Source organism: Chinchilla lanigera, unplaced genomic scaffold (assembly GCF_000276665.1).
Source record: "Chinchilla lanigera isolate Chin_1 unplaced genomic scaffold, ChiLan1.0 scaffold00032, whole genome shotgun sequence".
Taxonomy (NCBI): Eukaryota; Metazoa; Chordata; class Mammalia; order Rodentia; family Chinchillidae; genus Chinchilla; species Chinchilla lanigera.
Genome location: NW_004955433.1, coordinates 690,067 through 717,737, shown reverse-complemented (window position 1 = coordinate 717,737; position 27,671 = coordinate 690,067). Strand labels below are relative to the sequence as shown.

General features: G+C 41.4%; 1 protein-coding gene across 1 annotated transcript; it reads left to right on the top strand.

Annotated features, from left to right (window-relative positions):
- On the top strand, nucleotides 1-27,433 carry Sdad1 (SDA1 domain containing 1). Its single transcript, XM_005388162.2, has 22 exons — nucleotides 1-382; nucleotides 2,909-3,013; nucleotides 3,409-3,507; nucleotides 6,178-6,288; nucleotides 8,398-8,469; nucleotides 8,676-8,776; nucleotides 9,874-9,931; nucleotides 10,585-10,659; nucleotides 12,090-12,191; nucleotides 12,917-12,986; nucleotides 13,964-14,067; nucleotides 15,844-15,901; nucleotides 16,952-17,010; nucleotides 17,570-17,646; nucleotides 18,636-18,733; nucleotides 18,839-18,915; nucleotides 19,813-19,939; nucleotides 20,756-20,850; nucleotides 20,992-21,182; nucleotides 21,287-21,371; nucleotides 22,652-22,813; nucleotides 26,628-27,433. Exons 1-22 carry the CDS (start codon nucleotides 293-295, stop codon nucleotides 26,673-26,675), a joined length of 2,064 nt encoding a protein of 687 aa, XP_005388219.1. The 5' UTR covers nucleotides 1-292; the 3' UTR covers nucleotides 26,676-27,433.
- Nucleotides 27,434-27,671: the final 238 nt, after the last annotated feature.

The following is a 27,671-nucleotide window of genomic DNA, read 5'->3' as shown; positions in this document are numbered from 1 at the left end:
TGTTAAGTTCGTGTGAATTGAAGGCGAAACCCCCAAAACTTTACATCTCATATCATTACAGAAACACTCGCAGCTTCAGCGGCTGCCCACGGGCAGTAATGGTTCTCACGTAAACCTCTATAGCGCATTCCGGCGGTGCGAGTCAGTTTGACACTTGGAGGCTTCCGTAGCTCTCCTAGAAGTCAATATGGCGCCTTCTGCCGGGAGTCCCACGTGCTGTTTCCGGCTAGGTTCGGGAGCCGGGCGCGAGTTTCCCTAGCTCTGCTCCTCGAGAAGCCAGCCCGCGGCCAGCATGTCCGGCAGAAACAACAACAAGCTGCCCAGCAACCTGCCGCAGTTACAGAATCTGATCAAGCGGGATCCGCCGGCCTACATCGAGGAGGTGCGCGCAGGGCGCTTGGACGCGGGCGCTCGGTGCGGGGACCCCGGGAGCGGGGTTGAGGCTGCTGTTGTGCTCGGGGTCTCTTCCGAGGAGCGGGGCTTGGGCCGGGAATCTGCCTTGTGGTTCGTCCTGCGGCTCTCGGACCCTCTGCCCCTGCGTCGAGCCGGTCCCCCGGCCACGCGCTGTGCGTCGCTGTTCCCTGGGGCCCTTGCGCCGACCTCGCTAGGTGGAGAGGCGGGGGCCGCGCCCGGGCCGCTTCGGTCGGGCCCCTCGGCCTTTTCCCGGGAGAAGCTGGTTGGCAACACTTGAGGGGCGCGTGTGGGATGCCTCCTGTTCCCCGAGCCCGCTGTGTCCCGAGCCCCGTCCGAAGAGCGCGGCGCTCGCACCCCGGGCTCAGAGCCGGGGTTCAGGACGAGCGACGAAGCGGGCTCAGCCTCAGTGCGGGGCAGCGTGGCGTCGGCGGCAGACTGTGCTCTGGGGAAACGTGAGGTTGATTTAGGCCAAGGTTGTGATGCAGTTTGTATACCGATTTTACAAATGGTGAAATTAAAGGTGTTTGGACTGAGAGATGGCAGAGTGAAAGCGGTGGTTTTGTCCAGTTGCGCTCCAGACAGGCGTTTGCTTCAAAGCATCAAACATACCTGTGATTCTTCCTTGGAGCATTGCAATTTGCTCAGCGGTCGGCACTGTTCGTTTGTCTGCCCTTCTCATTTTTCTCCCCCGCAAGCTTTCACATATGCTTACTTGAAAGCGTTTTAGCAGGTACTGTTTTGGGCCCATTAGAAAGCCTTTTCAGGGACAGAGGCAACGGCAAGAAGGAGTCAGGAACAGGCACAAGAAATTAGTAAGGTGGGCAAGGCTCTAGGTGTGAAAAGTACCGTTTACCATTGACAAAGTAGTAAGTGGGAGCCTGTGTGGGTCTTTATTTAAGAGCGTTAGTTGTACATGTAACTCAGAATTTTGGTTCTGTTGACCAGTTTGTGTGCCCAGAGAAGGTTAATCACTGAGCCTATATGTGTATTCAGGCTGTAAGAAGAACATAATATCTACTCTTGTTATTCATTTAAACATATATGCAAATACACAAGCCACCTACTGCGGCTCAGTATAATTCTAGGTACAGTGATACAGCGATAAGACGGAGAAGAGACCTACCTTCTCTTGGACATACTTTCTAGTGAGGGCCGTAAAGAAAATAAAACTGGACAAGAATATGTTAGAAGTAGATGCTGCTGATTTGGATCCCATGAACAAGGTAGGCTTTTCTGCAGTGATAATACTTTCAGTGCTTCTGGGAGCAAGAGTTTTAAACAGAGAAGTGACATGATCTGATTCACATTTTAAAAAGTTTACTCTGGTAAGGTGGAGGCAGTGGTGTACACCTATAATCCCAGCACCGTGGGAGGTTGAGGTAGGTGGATTGAAAGTTAAAACCTAGCCAGGATGACTTTAGCAAGAAATTCTTTCAAAAAATTTTTTTAAAAATTATTTTTAAAATTTTTAGTCTTCAGATTTCACACATATACACACACACACACACACACACACACACACTCTAGATTGGAGAGGAGCAAGAATAGAATCAAGGTAACCAATACAATAGATTTTAGAATAGTTCAGCAAAGGAATAGTGGTGCCGCTTTAATTATCAACAGAATTAAGACAGACTGGGAGGACTCTACGTGGAAAGTAGAGCTAGTAGGACTTCTTGCTGGAGTGGATGTGGGGGTTAAGAAAAAACAAATGAAAGATGACTCATTTTTAAAAATTTCTGTATGCCGTAGATGATACTGCCTTTAATTGAAGTTCATTTGTTTGACAAATACTAATTACCTGTGGTGTGCTTAGTAGTGAACTGTATAGATGAAAATTCTCTTTTCCTTAGATTACATTATAGTAGGAAGAAATATACAATAGCAACTGATATGTATGTCAAACAATGGTAAGCACCGTGGGGAAAAAAAAGCTAGGTAAGAAAGTGACTGTATAAACTGAGGATGGTGGCACATGCCTGTAATTCGGGACTTGGGAGGCTGAGGACAGAGGATCACAGAGCGTTCAAGGCCAGCCTGGGCTACAGAGTGAGTTTAAAGTCAGTCTGAACTGCATAGCAAGACCCTGTCTGAGAAAAAAGAAAGTGTCTGTATACATGTGAGGATGAGAGGGTGTTGAACTGGGGCAGTCAGAGAAGATCTTGAAATGATAATCTGTGAGTTTAAAACCTAACAAGTGAGGAAGAGCTGTGCCTGTATTTAGAAGAACAGCAGTGTGGGCAGAATAAACAGCAAACATACAAACAAACCCTGGGGCAGGAGCATGGTTGGTATTTTGAAGAACAAAAAGGAGACCATAGTATGACATGGGTAGTGAGAAGAGGGAGAGTAATAGGGGTAAGATGGAGCTGTTTTTAATTAGTTACACATTTTTCTGCATGCTGCCGTCTAAGACTTTTACTGAATAGATGTTCATTCTATTCTGAGATAGTCATATAATACAATGCGATGAATTTTCTTTTTTTTTCTATAGTTTCTCCAGCAATTTAACCACTACCAATCCAATGTGGAGATTTTCAAGTTACAACCAAATAAACCCAGCAAAGAACTGGCAGAGCTGGTGATGTTTATAGCACAGGTAAGAAAATAATTTCTGAATAAAACAAAAATCAATGTTACACACCATTGGGAGTGGAAATTTAAGATTTTTAAAGAACTTTATCTTTTTACAAATTTTGCTGTCTCACCAGTGAGTTAAAAGATTCATTGGACCTTCACAGAATCAGCTAGAACAAAAATCTTGAAAGTATTCTTTCCTTCAAATTCATCATACAAGAATGTTCTAAATTGTGTTACAAATTTTGTACAAAAAGTAGAACTATGAAAATGGTAAGAAATAAGCATGCAGGAGGGAAAAGGCCATTTGGAGCCACCTACTTCTGTGGAACGCAGCCTTTTGCAGGACACCCTAAATCTGTGCATCTGAATTGTAGGATAGAATTAAACCTCAGAAAAATCTTTGCTTTGTTACAGATTGCTCACTGCTATCCGGAGCATCTAAGTAACTTTCCTCAAGAGCTCAAAGATCTTCTCTCCTGCAATCACACTGTCTTAGACCCAGATCTTCGAATGGTAGGACCGGTATTTGGATCAATGAATTGTACTGTATTTGCAGGTGCATAGAATATATGCTTAAATGAAGACAGCCTCTCAGCTAACCATCTTTATAAAATACAGACCAAATGGTTAACCCTTTCTTAGATTACTATGTGGCTTCTCATTATCCTTGTGAGAGAATGCAAACTTATTATTGTTGTCTTTTAAGTTCCTGCCTGTCATCTGTGTCCTACTTGTTTCTGATCTCATCTCTTCGCCTCTCTCTGATCTTTCTGTTTTTGTAGCATGCCAACCATGTAGGGTGCTCTTTTTCCCTCTTCAGAATGGGTCATACTTGCTAGTCATTCAAATTTCATATGCATCAAGAACCCTAATTACAGTTTGTAGTTTCTCTAACATTTCATTCAGTAAATGTGCACATTAAGCGGAAGGTTGGGCACTTAAACATTGTCACAGAAGTGGTTGAGCTTGGGTACTGGGCAAGATTTCTGCACCAGCCCAGAATGCCCATTCCCCCCATCTGTGGATATGGACTGCTGACGGCCCCCAAGTGGTTGCAACTCTGCGTTGGAGGTTTGTGCTTCCGCACACCCTTGGGATTGCACTGCAGCACATCTCCAGCCAAGAACACATACTCGTCTGGCTTTTCTCTTCTCCACCACCCCCTGCTCTCTTCACTTCCCTGGTGAGCGCACACCCCTGCAGGTCACTTGAAACCTTGATCAAACGCTGCTTCTAGGAGCTCAGCTGAAGTGAGGCATTTTCAAATTCAATACATTGCTTTTCAAACACTGTTACATAATACATACACAGATGTTAGGGTCACATGTTAATATCCTATACTAAAGTTTGTAAAAAATGCTAAGTTCCTACATGCATCTGTGTTTCTTATTCTTACATGTTTCCAGGCTTTCTATAATTCTCCTGTTTTTATATTTCTCCAAGATTTTATTTATGTGATTAGGTCCCAAAGAAAAATACCATCACAGACAAGCCAAAGGTACAGGTTCTAAGTTTTCAGCTGATTGACTTAGTTGGAACATGGGGTCATTAGTTTTGTGACTAAGTCTGCAAGGCTAGATAGGTTATACAGATTAGAGATTTTGAGACTAGAGACTTGGTGTCTTAATGAGGTTTTCTTTTAAGTTTTGTGTGGCTGGTGGTACTCAACCAAACTGGTCAGGTGGCATGCTCATTAAATAAATGAATATGTGCCTGTGATTATAATGTTCTGTGATGATTATTGGGGTTTTTGTTTTGATTTTGTTTTTGCATTGCTAGAGATTAAACACAGGACCTTGTGCATGCAAAGGAGTGTTTAACCACTGAGCTACAACCCCAAGCCTGGTAAATAAGTTTCAAAACATACAGTAAAGATTTTCTTTGCTAGGACATGAGAAATGAGCCTGTATAGTTAGCATTTCTCTTTAAAGGAATTATTTGAAACACACTGAAGGACTCCCTTTTTCATTGGTTATTATGATAGCTACCAATCCTTATCATCCACTGGCTTTTCCTATCTAATTTATTTCGGTATTTCTTTAGGACTTTTGGAATCATTTCCATTTTTTTTCTTGTGTACATAGATAAAAAACTTTGTATTTCTTGGCAGAACATTGTAGTCACATTTAAAGTATTCTTTTAATTTGGTTTTGTTTCTATTTTGTGTTTTTGCTTTGCTGAGGATAAACCTAGGGCCTTCTGTGTAGTAGGCAAGTGCTCTACCATGGAGCTACATCCCCAGCCTCTACTAACTTATTTTTGAGCTTTATTATTTTATGTTTTAATTGTTGCCACTTGGCTGAAAGGAACTTCTTAGTCCTTTAATAGTGCCCCTGATATATTTGAAAGCATCAAAATAATTCCAAACTTATTCTCTACCTACCCCAAGACATGGAAAATCAATTCCTCGCCTAGACTTTCTTTTTCCATCCATGGAGAGTGGCATTAGAAGTAAGAGGACTGTCATGAGCTTGAGTCCAGCCTGTGCTACATAGTGAGTTCAAGGCCAGCCTGAACATAGTGAGACTCTTGTCTCAAAAAAAACAAAATAAAAATTTGGGTGGTAGGGCTACACATGAGAGTTGGTGGTAAGCAAGAGTGTTCCAACTACCTAGGCATGATGGTGCATTCCTGTAATCCCAGCACTTAAGAGGTTGAGGCAGGAGGATTGTAACTTTAAGGCCAGCCTGAGCTACACAGTGAGTTCAAGACTACATAGGAAGAACTTGTCTGAAAAAACCAAAAACCAAGCAAATGAAAAAGTGTTACAACTACTGCTGGGCCATTCTTAGTGCTGACAGGATTTCAGAAGAATGTCTTGGAAGGTGACAACCCCAGTTAGTACATTATGTCAGTTACCTCACCTGTGTTACTCTTGACCCGCTAGGGCTTGTCATATGAAGGCTCGTTCCGGAATGGCCATCCCTGACCTCCCTGTGTGAACTCACCCTTCTTTAGTCAGCACTTACCACGCATTTCGTGTTTTTCTTCCTTTTCACCCTTCTCATGTGTTGCCATGCTCCTGTTTCTGCCTCTCTTCCCCACCCCCAGTGTGAGCCCCACGTGGTCAGAGGCTTGTTCTGCTTCCTGGAAAAGGCCACATTAGTGAGAGGCAGAAAGCTCTTTGGGATATTTAGGGTCTGTTTTCTTTGTTTTATGTCATGTTCTATTTTCCTCCCTGAGACACTTTGCAAAGCTTTGATCTTGCTGAGAAATAAGAATCTCATCAGTCCATCAAGTCTGCTGGAGCTCTTCTTTGAACTTCTGCGATGCCACGATAAGCTTCTGCGAAAGGTAAAGAGCAAGAGTTTTCCCTTTACATTTTGTTCTTCCTTGACGTGACATAAAACTGTGGAGTTTGGAGTCTTTTAGATTATTGATGCTTTACATCATTGGATGCAGCTAATAATTTTAATAAGAAAGAAATCAGCCATTGTGTGCTGTATTGCATGGATAGCTGCCATTTACTGAGTCCTTACTTTGCTGTTTGTTTGCTCACAAATCCCAGTGAGTTAGGGCTCATAGCTGTATTTGTTGGTACTACTTTACAGATAAAAGGGCTGGTGCTCAGAGACATGGATGGCATGACTTGCCCAGGGTCACACAGATTCTGAGCGATGAGGCCGGAATGTAAACTCCTCCAGTGTGGCTTCCATGCTCAAGCCCTTTACCATTGCACTATGCTGACTGGTAGGACCAGCGCATAGACACTGAGAGCTGTGCTCAACTTGTCCAGTAAAAGTAACCTTTATTGTTGTTATTAATATTTTCTGTTTTGGGCACCAGTGAGATTTGTATTCCCAGAATTGTCATGCGTTCAGTTAGGTGCTTGGTAAATGAAGCAATTGTGCATGTGTGTGTGGGGGGAGGCAGGGTGGGGTGGGTGGATACTAGGGATTGAATCCAGCAGGAATGCTCCACCACTGAGCTATATCCCCAGCCCTTTAAAAAAATTTTTTTTTAAATTTTGAGTTAGGGTCTTGTTCAATTGTCCAAGCTGGGCTTGAACTTATGGTCGTCCTCCCTCAGCCTTTCGTGTGGCTGCGATTACAGGTATATACCACCGTACCTAGTTTCTTTTCTAAATAAAATACAGCTTACTGAGTTATAATTCATGTGCAGTTTACCCACCTACACTGGTTTTTAATATAGTCAGAGTTGTGCAGCCATTACCACAGTACATTTTAGAACATTTTTATCACCCTCAAAACATACTGCATTCCAAATAGCAGTAAGTCTCCCTATCTCTTCTAGCTCCACATAGGTGGAGTCATAAAATATGTGGTTTTTTGTACGTATCTTCTTTTACTTAGCATAATGTGTTCAAGGTTCATCGTGGATACTTCATTCCTTTTTGTTACCAAATGATATTTCATTGTATGGATGTGCCACGTTGTGTTTATCCATTCATTGGTAGTGGACATTCGGGTTATTTCTACTTTTTTGCAGTTACGAATGATGGTGATATAAATACTTTTGTGAAGACTGATATGAAAATAGGTTTCCATTTTTTTTTTTAGTTTTTCTCCGGTACCAGGAACCGAACTCACGACCTTGCGCTTGCCAGGCAAGCGCTTTTGCCGCTGAGCTAAATCCCCAGCCCCTAGGTTTCCATTTTTGGGAGTATATACCTAGGAATGGAATTGTTGGGTTGTATATGGTATGATCAAAAATGCAGTGTATGTTGTTGACTTTCTGAAACACTTGGTTTTAGTAAAAGACATTGCTATTAATTCCCCCAAAGGTTTTTTTTTTCTTCCAACACATACTGTCATTCTTGCCACTTTCTGAAGCAGTTTGGAAATCTTTTTTCCATGAGTATCTAGTTGCACTGTTATAGCTGCCTTGAAGTCCAGAATCAATTCAAAACATTTACCTTTCTTCTTGACTTTGGAGAAGAGCCAGAATCCACAACAGTCCCAGTTCTGGTGAATAAGGTGGATGAGGACACAGCGTAATGCTTTGACAGGCTGCTTTTCTGGTGGGTGGTACTTGTCAGCAACATTCACTGTATTTTTGATCACACCTAAAGTCACAGAAGACTTCTGCAACTGCTTTAGAAAGTGGCAAGAACAATGGAATGAGTGTGTTCAGACTGAGGGGAAGTATTTTAAGGGGGTTTAACTTCAGTCTGTTTTCTGTAGTAATTTTTAAAAATTTAAATATTTGTAGTGTTTAAAATTTTGATTCTGATCACCCCTTGTAGTACCTTCATATTTAACTATTTGAAGACAACTTTACTTTGCCTTTTATTTCCTTTGTTTGTTTTTTATTTCCTTTGTGAAAGAATGAAATATAGGAAAAATTAAGTCATTCTGTATAGTTATACTTTTCTCCAAATTTAACACATTTAGAAATGTTGATTAGGGTTAATGTGTATATGTTTTTGTTTCTTTTTCTCAGACATTATACACACATATTGTGACTGATATTAAGAATATAAATGCAAAACACAAGAACAATAAAGTAAACATAGTAAGTATCATTTTGTCTTTTTTACTTATTTTGTTTTGAGACAGTGTTGCTATGTAGTCTGGGCTAACGTTGAACTTGCGACAATCCTCCTGCCTCAGCCTCCCAAGTGCTAAGATTACAGGCGTGAGCCACCATGCCCAACGTCCTTTTGTCTTTATTACTGGCACCATTGGTGTATTAAACCTTTTTTCTGTCTTGTTCTTCAGGTACTGCAGAATTTCATGTACACCATGCTGAGAGACAGCAATGCGACTGCAGCCAAGATGTCTTTGGATGTGATGATTGAGCTCTACAGAAGGAACATCTGGTAAGAGATTTGTGAATCTTTTTAGAAGTAGATTCTTGTTTCCACTTGTAATTAACACAGAGCACATACACAAGTGTATAATTCTTTGGTTTTGCACTCTTTAGTATACTCATCATAGATTATGTTGGAAGTAAAAATGCAGAGGCAATCCAAATGACTAATGACGTTTGGTACCCGGAATTGAACTCATGACCTTATGCTTGTCAGGCAGGTGCTGTGCCACGGAGCGATGTCCCTGGCCTTGACTATGATTCTTGAACAGCTAATAGGGTCAGACACTTTGCTTTACCTCATCCAGCCTTCGGAACACACAGCTGATCTGGAATTATCTGCATTTTATAGGTGATGAGATGGAAGTTAGTAGCGTAAGAGTTTAGGTATTAAGAGGCAGGGCTGAAATTCAGTCTTAGATCTGACTCAGAAACTTGCACTACCAATTCTACTATTCTGGTTTCAAGTCAATTCAATTAATGGTTTGTTTCATTTAATGACTTTGTTTTTATGGTATAGTGTCCCAACTCACATGTTTTGCTTATTGTTTTGATTTTTTTTATTATATAAGTAATATTCATTACAACAGAGTACTTGGAGAAACTAGAAAAGTTTTCTGTTAATTACATATAATCCCCCCCCAGGGGTGATAACTGTTAATATTTTACAGTATGCCTTCCTGGTCTTTAATTAATGTCCTTTTTTAGGGGTGTTGGTACCAGGAATCAAACTCAGGACCTTGTGCCTGCCAGGCAGGTGCTGTGCCGCAGAGCTATATCCCTGGCCTTTAATGTGCATTTTTGACTATAGTTAGAATTTTGCTATTGTACGGTTTTTTTCCTTAACTGATTTTTTTCTGCACCTTCCTTGAGTAGATTCTTGTGTCATTAAACATTCTTCAAATACTTTATCTTAATGGCTACAAATTTTCTGTCATCTAGAGTGGGTTAAAATGTAACTAAATTTTCTACCTGTGGTTGACTAATTTAGCACCCCCCTAACTTTTAAAATATTAGGATATTAGTATTTATTTATTATATTGTTTATTTTGTGGTATGAAAAATAGTATTGGGAAAACTTACTCCAAAACACTCGCTGTCTTCCAGGAATGATGCCAAAACCGTCAATGTTATAACAACTGCGTGCTTCTCCAAGGTCACCAAGGTGAGCACTGTCCTGGGAGGTCCACTTCTGGGAAGGAAGGCAGAGGGTTGGGGCATGTGTGGTCACAGAGTGGGTGTGGTCAGACTGCTTGTTGTATTGAGACCACTTCCTCAGGTCCTCTGTGCTGGAGAAGAGACAAACAGAATTATCAGGACATTTTTTGAACACTAGAGTAAGTGGGAGCTATTTATGTTGTTTTGTCCTGTGCTTCTTGACCTTATTTCTATTGGGCCGGGGCATAGATAAAAGAAATTTCAGGACAGTGTTTGACTTTCTGTCAGAAGGGCTGTGAAGCTGCTCATCTTGTGGGAATGCAGGAATTCTTGACCATGTACCTGAAAAATAACTATCTTCATGGTTCTTTTCGTTTTGTTTTTGGTGGTGCTGTTGCTGGGTATTGCACCCAGGATCTTTCGCGTGCTGTTTGTACTCTGCCACTTGCTACACCCCTGCCCTTAAGATTTTAAGTTACATACTTACGGGACAAATGACATTCTAAAAATGTTTTAATTAAGAAAAAGATACAAAAATCCTACCACCTTTGAATTTTTTTCTTCAGATCCTAGTCACAGGGATATATTAAGTGTAAATGAAAGTATCTGTTCTGTCATGAGCTGGGTTAGGTACCTGACTGCTGTCTGCTTGACCTTTAGATATTGGTTGCGGCTCTGACATTTTTCCTTGGGAAAGATGAAGATGAGAAAAAAGACAGTGACTCAGAATCTGAGGTTAGTATAATCACAGATGCTTCTGAGTTTTACAGTTCCTCAGCTTTCCTTATTGCTCTGAGTGACAGTGTCCAGCAGACACATGAGCTACTTCTGTGATTTGTTTGCATCTACGAATTTTCCTAATGTGAGTCTGTTCATATCGGTGAAAGTTCACAACTGCAATGCTCATAATTTGGGGATGTGCTATAGGTAAAATCAGAATAAAAGTTACTGCTAATGTATTCTTAAGCTAATGTCAACATCTGTGAAGTTTACAGGGAGGAAGGGAGGGGAATCATGTCATGGCTTTAAAAGAAAAAAATTGAGCCTGGCATGGTAGCACACGCCTGTAATCCCAGCACTCGGGGAGCTGAGGCAGGGGGATCGTTGCAAGTTCGAGGCAGGCCTGGGCTACCAAATGAGCTCAAGGCCAGCCTGAACTTCATAGCACAACCATCTCAAAAAAAAAAAGAAAAAAATCAATATTTTGGTTATATATATCAATTTATGGTGTCATGAACTTTTCTTAGAGGTATTAAAAGTCCTAAAAATCGCCTATATTTTAGCATTTTGATAACTAGATGTGGAATATGTGATCCACATCTTTAAAACAATGTGTGACCATTACATCTCCATTGTGAGAGATTTCAGATACTAGAGATACAGTAGATATCTTCTTGACCTTGTGTTATTTCTACTTCCCAGTTCATTTCTCCCAGGTAGCCATTTATTCCTTACGTATTTATATATGGGTATGTATACATAAAGTCTTAATATATAATAGGTTTTAAAAGCTGGATGAATAATAAGTATTAGCTCAACTTGCTTTTTATGTGTCAGTACCTATAGATCTGCCAGTGTATTTGGATCTTAAAGAATAACTTCCATATGTTTTAGAATATGAATGTATTAGTTTATTTAAGCTTTCCCCAATTGGTAAATACTTGTTCACATTTTCTTTTAATAAAAGCAAAGTTGACCTGTCTGTATAGCATACTGAAAGAAAAGCAAAAGCAGAATATAATCACAAAGATCAGTACTGCACTGAAAATTTTTCTATGTGCCTGTTTTTCCAGACGTATGTACATACTTTTTACTTTATTTTTAAAAGTTTTATATATTTATTTGAACAGTGCCAAGAATTAAGCCTAGAGCTTGCTTGCTAGGCAAGATCTCTCCCTCTGAGTTATGATCTGCAGGCCTTCTTCTTTTTTCTTTTGCGATAGAATTGCTGAGTGGATCAGTCTGGCGCTGAGCTTGAGATCCTTCTACTTCAGGCTGTCGAGTAACTAGAGTTACAGGTGTGCACCACGGGTGCTGAGTTGCAGTGCTGACTTTCGATGGGTGTGTGCAAAGAGTACAGAACCAAAATGCCGCTGAAAGGGTTACACGTTGCTTCTATTCAGATTTTCCTTATTTTCAGTTTTATACAGTAATTTTGTTTTCAGGATGAAGGACCCACAGCAAGAGACCTGCTCGTGCAATATGCCACAGGGAAGAAGAGCTCCAAAAATAAGAAGAAGTTGGAAAAGGCAATGAAAGTGCTCAAGGTGAGATTTATACTTGGGAAATGAGGTAGGAATCATCAGAATGAAGAGTAAATAGTTTTTATCCAGAGCTTTTAAGACTTTGAAATCAAGAAATAGCATTTTTAAAAAAACTTAGAAATGTATGAGGAATGATTTTTTTCTTTATTGTGGTACTAGGAATTGACTCCAAGGCCTTCACACAGAGCTACACCCCTAGCTCTTTTTATTTTTTATTTGAGAAAAGGTCTTGCCATGTCTTGTAAGTTCCTCAGGCTTGGCTGGAATTTGCAATCCTCCTGTCTTAGCCTCCCAGAATGCTATTTTTATATGTGTATGGTACCATACCTGACTATGTGGTAAATTTTTATGGCTAATATTTTAGATTAAATTAATTTTCACTTGTTCTTATCAAAGCGAATTGTATTAGAGTATGTCTTCTCAGGAGTACAGAATTAAAGTGCATTTGATATTTTTTAATGATTCATGACTGAAATTCATGACTTTGGTCCTCATGTATTTTTTAATGTTTGTATTTCCAAAATCCTTTAAATTTCCCAGATGCTAATGGCTGAAGCATTCTCAAGATTTAATCTTAAAAGGCAAAAACCATCTTTGGTTCTCAGTTGAAGTTTTTAGATGAAGGATTTTTTTCTTTTTAAGTAGCTTTTAATGGGCTTGATAACAGCCTTTCTCACATTAGTTCGCATCACTGTAATTCAGAGTGGAAAGTGTTTTCTCTCTTTCAGAAACAAAAGAAGAAGAAAAAGCCAGAGGTGTTTAACTTTTCAGCTATTCACTTGATCCATGACCCCCAAGGTATGTTGTGACTTTGCAAGTTCCTTGTTGGCTTTATTGCTGCTGGTTTTGTTTTCTGCTTTCCAGATGTTCAGGGATACAAGACAGTTGTCACTTGACGGACAACAAATGCTTAGTTGCTCCTACTTGGTTGTAAGATAAGTAGTTACATTGACAAACAGTGATTCTTAATAGCGAAAGAGTGAAAATATGGCAGAACAAGTCCCTCTGAGATTCATGGCTTTAACAGCACAAACATGTAAGGCATTGTACTTAGCCAAATGAAAACTGGTAGTCTGTTGGTCTTTTCCAAAAAACAAGAAAATGTTCTATGAAATCAAAAGTGAGAAACCCTGTTTTTTTGTTTTTGTTTTTTGAGATAGAGTCTTACTGTGTAGTTCAGGCTGGCATTGATCTTACTATAGAGCCCCGCCTGGCCTTGAATCCATGGTGATCCTCCTGCCTCAGCCTTCTGAGTGCTGGGGTTGCAGGCTTGCACCACCATGCCTGGCCTTGGGAAACCCTGTTCTAAAACATAAGTTCTCAAGGTTGGCCATACGTTAGAATTACCTGGAGAATTTATGAACGTATACTGCTTGGGTCCTATTAACCTCAGAGGTTGTGATTTAGATGACATGGGGTTTCTGTACTGTATAATGTATAGCAGTGTTTGCTCTAGGGCAGTGTTTCTCAAACTTGGATGTGCATACAAACCCCACTTTTCTAAGAAGGTCCCAGGTTGACTGGATGCTGCTGGTTTGTAGACCACAGTTTGAGAAGCAAGGCTTTAGAGAATAATTCAGTAGAGTGCCTATCACACAGTCACTCTCGGTGTGACGGTCAGTCTCATGGATCCTTAAGATGAACACAGGCACCATTGAAGATATGCTCACCTGCAGTTAATCTTCTCTGATCTAACTACTCCCTTTCCTGCCCTGTCAGGTAGTGTTGTGTAGACTGTGGGCCCACAGTGAACTTTGTGATCCTCTTATTTCCAGATTTTGCAGAAAAACTACTCAAGCAGCTAGAGAACTCTAAGGAGAGGTTTGAAGTGAAGATGATGCTTATGAACCTCATCTCCAGATTGGTGGGAATCCATGAGGTTAGACGTAGAATCTTGTGGTGAATGTTAGTAGAAATATTCTTGGTAAGAGGAAAGTCATTAGATTAAAGCCATATCTTACCTTTAACTCTTGAGGCTGTCTATACCCCTACAATTAGCAACAATCTTTCAGTCTGCAATAGCTATTTTTTTCCTTTTTTTCTTTTTGGTACTAGGAATCGAACTCATGACCTCGTGTTGCCAGCCAGGCGCTGTGCTGCTGAGCTCTGTCCCCGGCCCTGCAGTAGCTATTTTTATCACTTTGTTTTCATTCCCTTGAGTATAGATTTTAGTTTTTACATACATTCAGTTTATGGGCACCTCTTTGGTGTTTTCTTTTTGTATTTCTTTTTACTCATTTTGTATACAATTTTCCTGAGCCTATATAACCTACATATTTTTATTATTTCTTACTACATTTCACAGGGTTTTCTTTGAGACAAGGTCTTGCTGTGCAGTTCAGGCTTGCCTTGCGCTCACTTTGTAGCCCAGGCTGATCTCGAACTTGCAGTGATCCTTCTGCTTCAGCCTCCTGAGTGCTAGGATCACAGGTGTGCACCATCACACCTGGTTTACATTTCACAGTTTAACCCTACATGGCTTTCCCAATTTCCAGACCCCTCGGTTAGGAAATTTGTCGTATTTGTAAAGTTCCAGTTCCTATTCATTTATTTTTTATTAAAACATTGTAAGAGCGCCTTGATGGTATGTATGTCCATATGGTATATCTGTGCAGGGGCTTCATATACCTCCTCTTCAGACTACTCACCATCCATAGAAAAAGAAAGGTGCCCATAATAAATTTAGGTCAAATGGCTGTTGAGATTGTTCCCTGCCTGATCTCATGACTGGATTATTGACCATGTTACTTTCCTTAAAATTTTTTAAATAAAAAAGTGAAATGGCCACTGGGAATATAGCTCAGTGGTAGAGGGTCTGGTTAGCAGGTGCAAGGTCCTGGGTTCCATCTCCAGTAATTCTGTCCCCACCACCACAGAATTAGGAAAAGTAAAAGAGCTTGTTTGTTGGAAATCTAGTCCAGCTATATGTCACGTTAAAAGTGAAAGCACACAAGTGAAAGTGCTCATTCCCTTTCCCTACAAAAAACTTGTCTGTTCAGGTGAGTGCGTTGCTTTCTTCATGGGCTGTGGTCCCAGAGTTGGATCAGCCCCAGTCCTTGTAACATTTGTGCAGTAATTTCAGGTCAGACCTGGGTTTGAGCTTGATAGGAAAGCAAAGTGATTTGTGGTTTAGGCGTGGCTATCTCAGCACGCTGCGGAAAGCTCGTGCTTTCTCTAAGGTCCTGAGTACAGTGGTTCCTACAGTGTGGTCAGATGGCTGGACAAGTAAGGCAGTGGTGTGGGTTCTCAATACCAAATTAAATCATTTGAAGCTTTTCAGCTTCAAATTTGTACTTTGTCCTTTGCTCTGGAGCTCTAATACCGGCACGGTTCCTTTTTCTAGACACTGAAATGTCAGTTCTGTAGCCATAGGAGTTTTAAAAGCAGAAGAATGTTACGTTTTGGTTTCCTCTGTCTCCGCTTATTCCGTGTACACTTTATTCCTCCTTTGCTTAGTGAAGCATCTCTCAGTTGAGAGTTCTCTTCGTTGTTTGCTAGAATACATTGAATCATCCTGGGGTATGATTGTTTATTGAGACAAAAGTAAAAGTTAATCTCAAATGAGTTAATCTGGGCGATGTAGTTACTTTATGGGAAAATGCAATTGTGTTTCAGTTACATAAATACTAAAGTCCATGCGTTCTTCTCTCCCCAGCTTTTTCTCTTCAATTTCTACCCCTTTCTCCAGAGGTTTCTGCAGCCCCACCAGAGAGGTAACCTGCCCACTTACTATGCCCCTTGGTGGCTTTGGCATTAGAATAACTAAAGTCTTTCATTCTGGAATCGTTAAAGACGGTTAGTAGTGAAGTACTGTGTGTTTTATAGGAGAGAAGGGAGAAGAAGCTCTTACGTTTTCTTTCTCCAGTCTGTGATGGGTTAGATGTTCTGTTTATCAACTATAGTAAACAAATAGTAAGCAAAAGATCAGTTTCTAAAAGTTGTTTTACAGTGTGATAAATGCTCACGTTGAGCATTCTAGAAAAGAAGTTTGATCTTTTACCAAACGTGGTAATCACAGATAACAGGATTTTACCTTATATCTTGTTTCCCTTATGTGTATTATTAATTAGAAACAACACAAAAGTAGGAAAGATGAGATGGTTCTTTCCTCTGAATTTGAGCTAAGGTAGGAAAGATACATTTATTGAGGTTCTAAATGAGCTAAAGCACTGTGCAAAGTACTTTCTATCCTTCATCTCATCTGATCTTCAGATTGAGCCTGCGAGGTGTCAGTAGAGGAAAAATGACTAGGTTCAAGTCAAGAAGTGCTTCACTTTCCTTTCTCCAAAGGCCTTGTTCTGTGCATTAACTCTGCCGGTGCTCTGGAGAGAGAGTAGGGGTATAGGTGTGTGTATGTTTTCAGTCATTCAGTAAGTGTTTGCTTAGTGGTTTTTTTGCTGGCCACTGCTTTAGACACTAAGAATTCCACACTGACCAGAAAGCCCTATCCCCCTGGATGCTGCCGCAGACAGAGCTGTATGTAGTGTGTTCAGGTAAAGATGTGTTTCGGAGAGAAAGAAGGCAGAGTAAGGGCAGCAGGAGTGCTGGGACAGGTTCTGCTTTTAATTGCGTGGTTAGGAAGGACTTGTGGATGAGGCAGCCCTTGAGCAGGACCTGGAGGAAGCAAAGGGATGCTCTGTGGGGCCGGGAGTTGGGTATTTGGGTGGAACAGGGCAGTAGCCTGAGGGCTGGACCTTACTGGCCGTGTTGCTGCTGTCCTGAGTCAGGTGATCTGTGACTCTTCTCGCCTCTTCTGTTTTCAGAAGTAACAAAGATCCTTCTGTTCGCTGCACAAGCCTCTCATCACCTTGTACCTCCGGAGGTGAGCGTGCTCAGCCTGACTTCTGGGTCTGGCATGTGCAGAATGGTGCCACTGCTGGGTCTGTCTGTCTTTCCCACAGGGTTGTTTCCCTTCTGCTGTCCTTTTTAAGTGAGCAGAGGAAACACTAGCTCTTGGAGATAATACAAGAAGCTCAGTTGTACAGCTCCCAAGAAGTAAAGTTTCTTTTGGACAGGTTAATACTGATTTTGTTTCATACTATATTTTATGAGTAGAGGAGGTCAAGAATATTAGTAAGTTTATAGTGATTATTTTTCAAAGCTGGTCATCCCTTTCTTTGATTAAAAAAAATTGAGTTATACTGTATTAAAAGAAGTTTTCACATCTGTTAAAAAATGGTAAAAGTGAAATGTAGTGGTATGAGCAGAGTAAAATATAGTGGCATGTTTTTGTCTGCGCTCCTCAGTCTTGACCTCTTCCAACCCCAGACAGAAGTAGGGGGGCTGTTTTCCCATGTGAATAACCTACTGTCTCATCCACAGGGATTTGCATGGGTACAGACATTCACTGTGCTCATCTCCCCTTTTTGTTCCTAACTCAGATCATTCAGTCATTGCTCATGACTGTGGCCAACAATTTTGTGACTGACAAGAACTCTGGGGAAGTCATGACAGTAGGGTATGTAGAACATGCTTGGGGGCCCTTGATATGTTTTTAGTGTGCTAGATTCGCTTTGTGTTACTGAGTTGTATGATTTTAGCTGGTAGTGTGACCTGGTAGAGTGGTGTAAAATACACTCTAGTCTTCTGAAGAGGCTCACTGTTGTTATGTTATTGGCCAATTTTAGTAGGGACTCAAACAAAAGATACTTGTGCTTCTAGTCAGCAGTTTGGTTTTTAACTAGTTTTACTCTTGGAAGGGAATCATGGGCAACCTCTCAAAGTTTATCTCTTACTTCCCACCCTGAATGTAAGTCTTTCCCTGAAATAAATGGTTTACTATTGAATCACTCTTAATTTTAGGGAAGCTCCCTTTTTTGATAATTTTTTTTATTAGTACATGTTGGCAGTACATAATGATTACATTTATCATTGGGAGTTGGTACATATACATGGCCCTTTTGATCAATTAAAAATCATTAGTTTAAGGATTGTCTGTGCTATCCTGATAACTGATAAGTTAGACAGTTGTTTTTTATCTCCCTTGGGAAATATTGGTAGGTGGCTGGGATATAGCTCAGTGGCACAGCACCAGCCTGGCAAGTGCAAGATTCGGAGTTCGATTCCTGGTATCAAAAAAGAAAAGAAGAAGAAAAAGAAAATATTGCTGGGATAGCAGCTTGACTGACCGTTAGCTTTCCTTATCTGACCTGGTCTCTTCTCTCTTTAGTTTGGAGAGTAAGGCTGTGTGACCTTTACTACAGGAGGCAGGTGCATTGGGATGACTTGGTTGTAGGACACTATTCTTTGTTCCACTAGCGCAGGAAAGGGTAACTGGAACGGAGCCTGGTCAGCTGCCACCCATGTGTTTTCTCCCATGCTGCCGTTTAGAGAACTAAGCCACATAAAATCCAATTTACATTCCTTTTAATTCCACTTCTTAGGGAAATTTTGTTAAGTTAAGCCACATAAAGTTGCTTTATTTTTAATTCACTTTTTCTTTTCTAGTATCAATGCTATAAAGGAGATAACAGCGCGATGTCCTCTTGCCATGACTGAGGAACTTCTCCAAGACCTGGCTCAGTATAAAACTCACAAAGATAAGAGTAAGTTGTGTGTTATTCTCCATAGGCCAGAGAGTACAGTGTGACTCATTTTTATCTCACTGTGCTCTTTGCTCCAGGATTTCTAATGAAGGTGTTATTTTACAGATGTGATGATGTCTGCTAGGACTTTGATCCAGCTCTTCCGGACGCTGAACCCTCAGCTGTTACAGAAGAAGTTCCGGGTAGGTGAGGCTTGCTGCTGCTGATCTGAGGGCTGTGACCTCAGAGTGTGAGAGTAGTGTTCTGCAATGCGAATTGTAGTGTTTGTGCTGTTTTCATTAAAAGTACTGATAGTGCTCATGGTTTATTTATGTTTAGAATATAATTGACTGAATACCATGGGCTGACATATTTGTAGATGGAACATGTTTTTTGACCATGACTGAGTCTTAACTTGTCAGGCTGATTAAACTTGAAAGTTTAATCTCAGTTCAGTCAGTAGCTCATGCTGGGATTGAACAGGCCCTTCCCCAACCAGGCACCACCTCTTCCGAGGAGCGAGGGATGTGCATATATAACAGAAAGACAGATGGTACTTTAGAGACCTGAAAAATAGGAGCAGTTTTCTTTACTAACTGCAAATATATTAATTTGGATTAGAAGAGGGTGAGAAAATAGTGGGCAGCATTCTGGCTGTGGGACGTTCACTTTGTCCAGAGACACAAGCGAACTGTTTTGTCACTTGGTTACCTCCATTTTTCATAGTACTACCTTCTGATAGACACCTGAATCCCAAAAATGGCACCAGCCAGGGCACACACTTTCGTTCTTCAGACCGCATGCGCATGTACTAACAAACCCCCAATCCTCTCAAATATGACACATTGCCCGCCCATGTTAACTGCACCCCTAGTCTAACCTGATAAAAACCCATTCCCCAGCTCCGTCCTCTGAGGGTCTCTGCAGTCCTAGCAGCCCTCCCGTGCCTGACAGCAAAGGCTTGTTTTTTCTGTCTCTGTCTCTTGCTGTATCTGTGGCCAAAACCTAATACCTCTAAATTCGTAATCCTGCCTCATATATTTCAAGATTCATGTTTTGCAACCTGAGTACCTTATCATAAACAATTTCTTCTGCTTTAGGGCAAACCTACAGAAGCTTCCGTAGAAGCAAGAGTACAAGAATATGGTGAATTAGATGCTAAAGATTACATTCCAGGAGCAGAGGTTCTGGAAGTTGAGAAAGAAGAGGATGCTGAAAATGATGAAGGTTCACTTCCTCCCTCCCTTGCCTCTCTCCTTGTCTCCCTCCCTCTTCCTCCTTCTCTCCTGCCCTTCCTTTCCCCTCCCTGGTGCTGGGGATGGACCCAGGGCCCCGTGTGTGCTCACATGCTCCATGGGCTGTCCACCGCTGAGCTGTACTGTAGTCCTTGGAGGTTCCCTTTTGTTTCACCGTTATTCAGATCACATGGCAAGACAGGAAACCAGAGAGTGAGTTGGGAGCTTTATGTGAGTGTTTGTGTATATGCCAGAACAAACAGATGGGACACTGCAGATCGTGGGAAGCCACCCTATTGGGTTCTACAAGGTTCCTTCACCACTAACATTTTCTATCTTAGTTCTCTGAATAGTGGAAACTCGTTTCTTATACATATATTGGTATATTTAGACAAGTGATAAGATATTTGCTGTATGCTCAAGATAATACTCAAGTCCAGTTATGATGGATACAGTTGGTTCAGGGAGAAGAATGTGGACTCCAGGGTCAGGTGTGATTTGAATGATTTCAGTGTGGGCCACAATTTCTGGTTGTGGGACTTGGCTTTGGAGTGTGTCCTTATTCTGTTGAGCTGGGGGGTCAGAGAAAGTGATTATATGGTTTGGGCTTGTGATATGTGGCCAATATTTAATCCCCATTCCTTAAGTTAACTAAATTGAGGTGGCTTATTTAAGAATACTGCTCAGTTCCTGGCCAGTGGAGAATCTGTTCAAGGTTCATACCTTTTCCATTGCTAGATTTCTCTCATCTGGCTGTAAATATTCAACATGGAGTGATGGTTCTTTTAGCGAGTTCTTTCTCAAACAGATGGGTGGGAAAGTACCAGTCTCAGTGAAGAGGAGGAGGCTGATGGTGAATGGGTCGATGTGCACCACTCTTCTGATGAAGAACAGCAAGAGATCGTAAGTCTTAAAATCTCTGTATAAGTACATCCCTCTGATCTTCACCAAGACTTGGCTTGTGCTGCGCCTTTTTGGAGACCAGCATTTGCATGTCCCAGAGCCCCCACTGCGGACGACCCTGAGCCCATCTGTGCTCTGCAGTCCCAGAAGCTGAGCAGCATGGCCACGGAGGAGCGGAGGGCCAAGGCCGCAGCTGTCAGCACCAGTCGGGTCTTGACTCAAGAGGACTTCCAGAAAATCCGCATGGCCCAAATGAGGAAGGAGCTTGCTGCTGCCCCAGGGAAAGCCCAGAAGAGGAAATATATTGAAATAGACAGTGACGAGGAGCCCAGGTAAAGTAGCATTTGCTCCAGTTGTCAGTCTGCTTGCACGGTAATGAAAGCAGTGGGGAAAGGAATTGCACTCTTACTTAGCATTTATTTTTCTCTCACTCCAGGGGTGAATTACTATCTCTTCGAGACATTGAGCGCCTTCATAAAAAACCCAAGTCTGACAAGGAGACACGACTAGCAACTGCAATGGTGAGCCAGGCAAATGAAATGAAGTATAATCCAGAATCTGGCCATAGAACGGCCTTTTTTTGGCAGCACTGAAGATTGAACCTAGGACCTTTGCACCGAGCTGCATCCTCAGCTCTTTTTAAAAATTTTTATTTTAAGACAGGGTCTTCCTAAGTTCCAGAGTTCCCCAGGCAGAGATAGAATTTGTAATCCTCCTGCCTCAGCCTCCCAGAATGCTTTGTTTGCAGGCATGCACTACTGCATCTGATTTAGAGTGGCATTTTTATAATGTTTTAAATAAGGATGTAATTAAAGTAGAATAAAATGCACAGGTGTTAACTGTTGAGTTAAATGAATTCTGACAACAGTATATAGACATGTAACCCCTGCAAAACAAAATATAAAGCACAGGAGGGCTGTTTTTTGTGTTTATGGTATCAGGAGGCTTAGTACATTTTCAGAGCTAACAGGAAAACAGTCAAGTTTACAAAGCTGGCCTGTGCTGGACCTGTTTGTGCTGTGTCCTACTTTATATTAGGTGCCATCCCACACTAGTTCCTTCTCTGTATTCCGTTTATTTGTTTGTTTTGTCTTTTGAGAGAGGGTCTTGCTATGCAGTTCAGGCTGACCTTAAACTCACTTTGTAGTCCAGGCTGGCCTTGAACTTGCAGTGATCTTCCTGCCTCAGCCTCCTGAGTGCTAGGATTACAGCATTCTGTTTTATACTAAGCTTACTGGGATGAATTCAGAAACCCATGTTCTTTTTCCCCCATACCTTTGTGTATCCTGTACTACCTCTGGCACAGCTCTCCCCTTCCCCCACCATGAATGCCTTCATCTGAAAATGCAGCTTACTTGGATTCCTTTCTGGGAACATCCTCTCCCAGCACCAGGCTGAGTTGTGTTCTTTCCTTCCACTCAACTCCCTCCCCCTTCCTCTCTCCCTCCCCTCCCCTTCCCCCTCTGCCCTTCTGCACTTCCCCTCCCCTTCCCCTCCTTGCCTCTGTTTCTGTCTGTCTCTGTCTCTCCTTTTTCTGAGATGAGGGTCACTACGTAGCCCAGATTGGCCTTGAACTCAGAATTCTCCTGCCTCACTCTCCCAGGTGAGGAGCTCCACTCCTGTGTTATGATACTTGGTGCCATTTCTCCGTTGGACGAGTCTGGGACGAAGGACTGTATTCTGACCATGCTGTGTCTAGCATGCAGTAGAGTGCCTGGCACACAGGCTGCATTTATATTGATCTGATAACTTGGAAAGTGTACTATTAAAAAAAAAAACATGAATCTTTTTGTGCTGGTAGGCTGGAAAGACAGACCGAAAGGAATTTGTGAGGAAGAAAACCAAAATGAATCCATTTTCCAGTTCCACAAATAAAGAGAAGAAAAAACAGAAGAACTTTATGATGATGCGATACAGCCAGAATGTTCGGTCCAAAACCAAGCGGTCCTTCCGAGAGAAGCAGGTGGGTGTGACCTGCAGCGCAGGGGGCAGGAGCAGGTCTGTAGTCCAAAACTGCTTTAGGCTTCATGAGTTGTAGCTTCTGAAGACCAGGAGAGCACCGAGGGGTGGGAGCTATGAGGGCGGGTAAATCCCTGTCCTATGCTGGTTGGGACCAAGGGCGTCACCCCATTTTTCTCTTTAAGTAAAGGGAAAGGGCTGGATCACCACTGAGATCCTTTCACATGCTAAAATGCTGTGTCATTTGATCAGTGAGATTAATTGATACGAACAGTTTTCTACCTGGTACTGAAAGGTAATCATTTTGTGTGGTGTTATCTCAGAAACAATTTCCAGGAAGCAGTGAGAGACAAAGAATTCAGTTGTTGGTATGATCCTTGCCCTGTGTGCCCTTTGCAAACAGCTTCGATGTTAACAGACCTTTGGGATTTCATTTTACCCATTCATGGCCTTTGAGTGGGTACTCAGGTGGTTTTGTTTATTCATAAATTTATTTCATTGTAGAAAACTTAAGTTGTTTCTCTCCTCCTGGGAGTGCACCAGCGTGTATTCAAATGTCACTGTGAAGGAGCTCCAGGAAATCAGCTCCCCACTGACATAGTCATGTATTCTGAAGCAGTGTCCCTAAATAGCTGGCCGAGGGCAAACCTGCAGGAGGAGGTGACGCCCACCCCAGGGCAGTGCCATGTCTGTGTGGGTGGCAGTTCTGGGTTCCCTGAGTGGTTTTGTAATCTTCTCATCTGTGTTCAACATATCTTTAAATTATAAATGGCCCCACTCTTAAGAAAAGCCACACTACTCTTAATTTTGTCATATAGTTGAATGTACTTCAATCTATTAATCTATCCTTCTTTGACCTTTTAATGACATTTTAGTAGCCAGAGCTTTGCTTCATTATGAGGTTTATGTGACCGTGCTACATTTTAGTGAAGGGTTTTCCCTGGGCCCCTACTTCTTCTAGTGTGCCTTTTTTTGTCATGGTAGAGAAATTCTGCTTTGTTCCTTGTCAGCAACTTATGAAACATCTCTGAAAAATTAGTGTGTATGTGTTTGTTGGTTTGTTTTGTGGTACTAGGGATTGAACCCAGGGCCTTTGCACAAAGGTGCAATCTTAGCCCCTTTTTTATTTTGAGACATGGTCTCGCTAAGTCTCTCAGGCTGGCTTGAACTTATGATCCTCCTGCCTCAGCCTTTCAAAGAATTGAGATTACAGGCTTGCACTACCATGCCAGGCTGATAACATTATTTTTTAATAATGTCTTACTTAATGTAGTAAGCAAATAGTATCATTCTAACACATAGTCAGTATAAACATTGTGAGATATTTTACAGTCTTGTTTTTGAGTTAATTGAAATCCAGCATCTGTTTCACACCAGAGCATATCTCGGTTGAACTAGACACCGTTCATGCTAATCTCTCCATCATTCCTATTTCAGTATATGTGCTGCCAAAGCAAGCACAGCCACATTTCCAAGTGCCGCACAGCCATGTGTAGTTAGTGGCTGCCCTGATAAAACACCGCAGCTCCACAGCATCCTTCCAAGTGCCCCGTGGCCCGACCCCATTTCTGTCAGGGAACGTAGAGTCACACTTCACATCTCCTCCCCGCAGCCCCCGTGGGGATGTTTCACTGTCTGTAGTAACTGGATCTTACGTGGCTGGAAGAGGTGACTCTGGGTAACTAGGTGAGGACAGTAAAACATGTGATAGAGGAGGAGAGGCTCTTATAGGAACCTTTAGGAAGATGAAGAAGCAGGAGGGACAGTACACCTATGTCTTACATGCAGTTGGTGGCATTTGAAGGGGGAAGGGCAACAGGAAGTTTGAGAATGGCCTGTGCTTTGTTAGAGAGTTTAACAAGCAGAATTAAATCCATAGCACCAACATTAGCTAAGATACATAGTTCTTACCATGTGCCTTGACGATTCCAGAGTTCCATTAACTTGTTCAGTCAGTGTGCAGCAGGAGGTACTATGAGTAAAGCACTTACCACTGAGGAAAATAAGACACCAATGAGTCTAAGTAATACTGCCTTAGCCAAATTAGGTTAAAAGGAATTTATAAACTTATATCTTGGGTATCTTAACTATTTTGCTTGTCTACAAAGACAACCAAAGTCCAGGCATAAGCTGAAGGAAAGGAATCAAAAATCCAAAAAGCTTGGACATTTAGATGTAAAGGCAGGCAATTCCCACCCAGAATGTGTTTTAACAAAACAAAGAAGTTAACAAATACCTTGTTAAGATTCAGAAGCTAGAGGTTTTTAAAGGTAGGATAGTGTTTGCAATTAATGGAATAGTATTCATCATACACTTAGGATTATCCATTGGCCTTGGTTACCTTTTTTTTTTAGGTTTAATCTTTATTATTATTATTATTATTTTGGTCTTTTTTTGAGACAGGGTCTCGCTATGTAGTTCAGGCTGGCCTTGAACTCACTTTGTAGCCCAGGCTAGCCTCAAACTCGCAACAATCTTCCTACCTCAGCCTCCTGAGTACTGGGATCACAGGCATGCGCCACCACTCCTGGCAATTTAGGTTTATTCTTGCTAATTTTATTCTGATTATTTTGGGGAGAAAATTAAAAATCTGTAAATGGTCTGTTTTTTTTGGTTTTGGTTTTGGTTTTTTTCCGGTACCGGGAATCAAACTCATGACCTTGTGCTTGCCAGGCAGGCGCTGTGCCGCTGAGCCAAATCCCCAGCCCCAAATGGTCTGTATTGTCCTATTTAGTAGAATAAATATGATCTTGGAAAAGATAACTGGGAAGGAAGATCTGCTTTCCTGTTGGTTTTAAGCTAGACAATCTGTTCCACTGACAACTCCCAAATACCACACCCACGCGGACTGGAGAAGTGCTGTGTGTTTCCTCTGGAGGCAGAGGGTACTCTTTCCTTGTAAGGGATGTCGTGGGTTCGCTTCAAACATTGTCCTTAAGTTGTCTTTTTCTCCAGATATTAAATCTTCATCTTCTAATTCAAAGGAACCTAACTCCTTTGGTTAGAGGACTAGAGGAGATTAAAGCCTGGAGTGAGTCTAATTAGAGTACATAATTCACTGTTTTCATCTTGGATACTTCCAACCCAAATTACACATGTTAAAAAGTAAAAGCTTGTATTAACTAAAATATTTTATCTTGAGCCCTAACTTTGAGTTTTGATTTCAAAGTTAGTATCTTCATATCTGAGCCATTATAAGGATAATAGCATTTATTTATTGTAAATTTTTTCTAGTTAATTTACTTTAGTAAACAAGTGCATTTGAAAATTAGCATATAAGGGATCATTTTTCTCTGCTTCCAGTTGTACATTGTAGGTGTTACCTTAAATCTGCACAGATGGTGAATGCCATCCAAGAATCTTTAAGTGGTCTGTACATATGTGTCCTATTTAGAGGAATATATGTAATCTTAGAAAAGTATTGGAAGAAGATCTGCTATTTTGTTAGCTTTAATTCAGACAGTGTCCCATCCATAACTTCAAGACACTAACAGCGATACAAACCAGAAGGTGCTGTGTGTTCTCTCTGGAGGTGGGTGACGCGCTGGTCCCTGCTCTCTGGAGCTGCTGCTGTTGGAGGCTTGTGCCCACGAGGGGGGACAGCTGTGGAGAGCTTTGCACGTTTCCTGGAAGTGCGGCGACCACTACCCCAGATGTGCAAGTGATCTTCAGGGCATGTTTCACTGGTTGTAGTTTTTCAGGATGGTTTATTGACTTGCTGATTCCTTTTCCAGTAAGCTTATTTATAACCAAATTAGTATATGGGGATACTTAAGAGCTGTCATATTCAAATGCTTTTTATTTTTCTTACCTTCCAGCTGGCCCTACGAGATGCACTTTTGAAAAAGAGGAAAAGAATGAAGTAACTTCCAAGCAAGTTTTCCATTCCAAGGAGAATGCTAACTTTGTGCATTTACTCTGAAAATTAGTAAATGTAGCATATTTATTTACATTAAAAAGTCCCCAAAGCACTGTATTGTGAAAACCATAGTAAATCTGTAGCAGTTTGGTGTTTTTAATTTGGGAGGGTAAAGGGGGTAATCTTTGAATGTAAATAGGGTATAAAATAATTTTATTTTAACATTGAGCGCCTACTGATTGCCACTGTAGATACAAAATTGAATGAGCCGTAACCCCTTCACTCAAGGCGCGCGCTGGGCGGGTGTGTATGTGTGCTCACAGGGCAGTGTACGTAGCTCTCCTGTGAAGGAGGCCAACCTGGAGCCCAGAAGGGAGCGCTGAGGCCTTACGGACTAACTCTGCAAGGGTGTGGGCTAGCCATTCTCTTAAAACAGGACCACGTTACAAGAGTAAGAGCTTCTTACTTGTAAATAGGCTTACCTGCTGAAAACAGGTCCCTGCTGTACAGATTTTGCATAGATAATTTAGCTGTTTTACTCCAAATTACTTTTTTTTTTTTTCAATGCTATATAAACACTTTCTGGGTAAGACTTCCCTTTTAAAGTTGCCTTAAGTATAAATAGCAGTTTTGAAATGTCTTTAGTTGATCACTGAGCTGCCTACATTTTTGTATTGGTTTCCTCAGCCTCCCTTCACCTGATGTAACGTTTTTTAGCCCATTGTTCGCTTTGTCCTCAATAAAAAATTTCCGAAGTCCAAGACAGTTCCTTGTGTGTGTGGTGGTGTTGTCGTTAACCAGGCACGCCCGAGGGGGTTTTGGGTAGTTTTCCCTGTGTGTGTAGTTGCTGCATTTAAAAGTAATTTGGTGCCTTTTGCCCCAGATTTCTTAATCTTGTGTTAGATGAAAAATTAAAGAGTAGTTTCCTGCTCTTCAGAATTAGAAAACAGCTTCTAAAATTACTTTTCTTGTTGCCTTTGCATTTTCTTCTGTTCACTTTGAG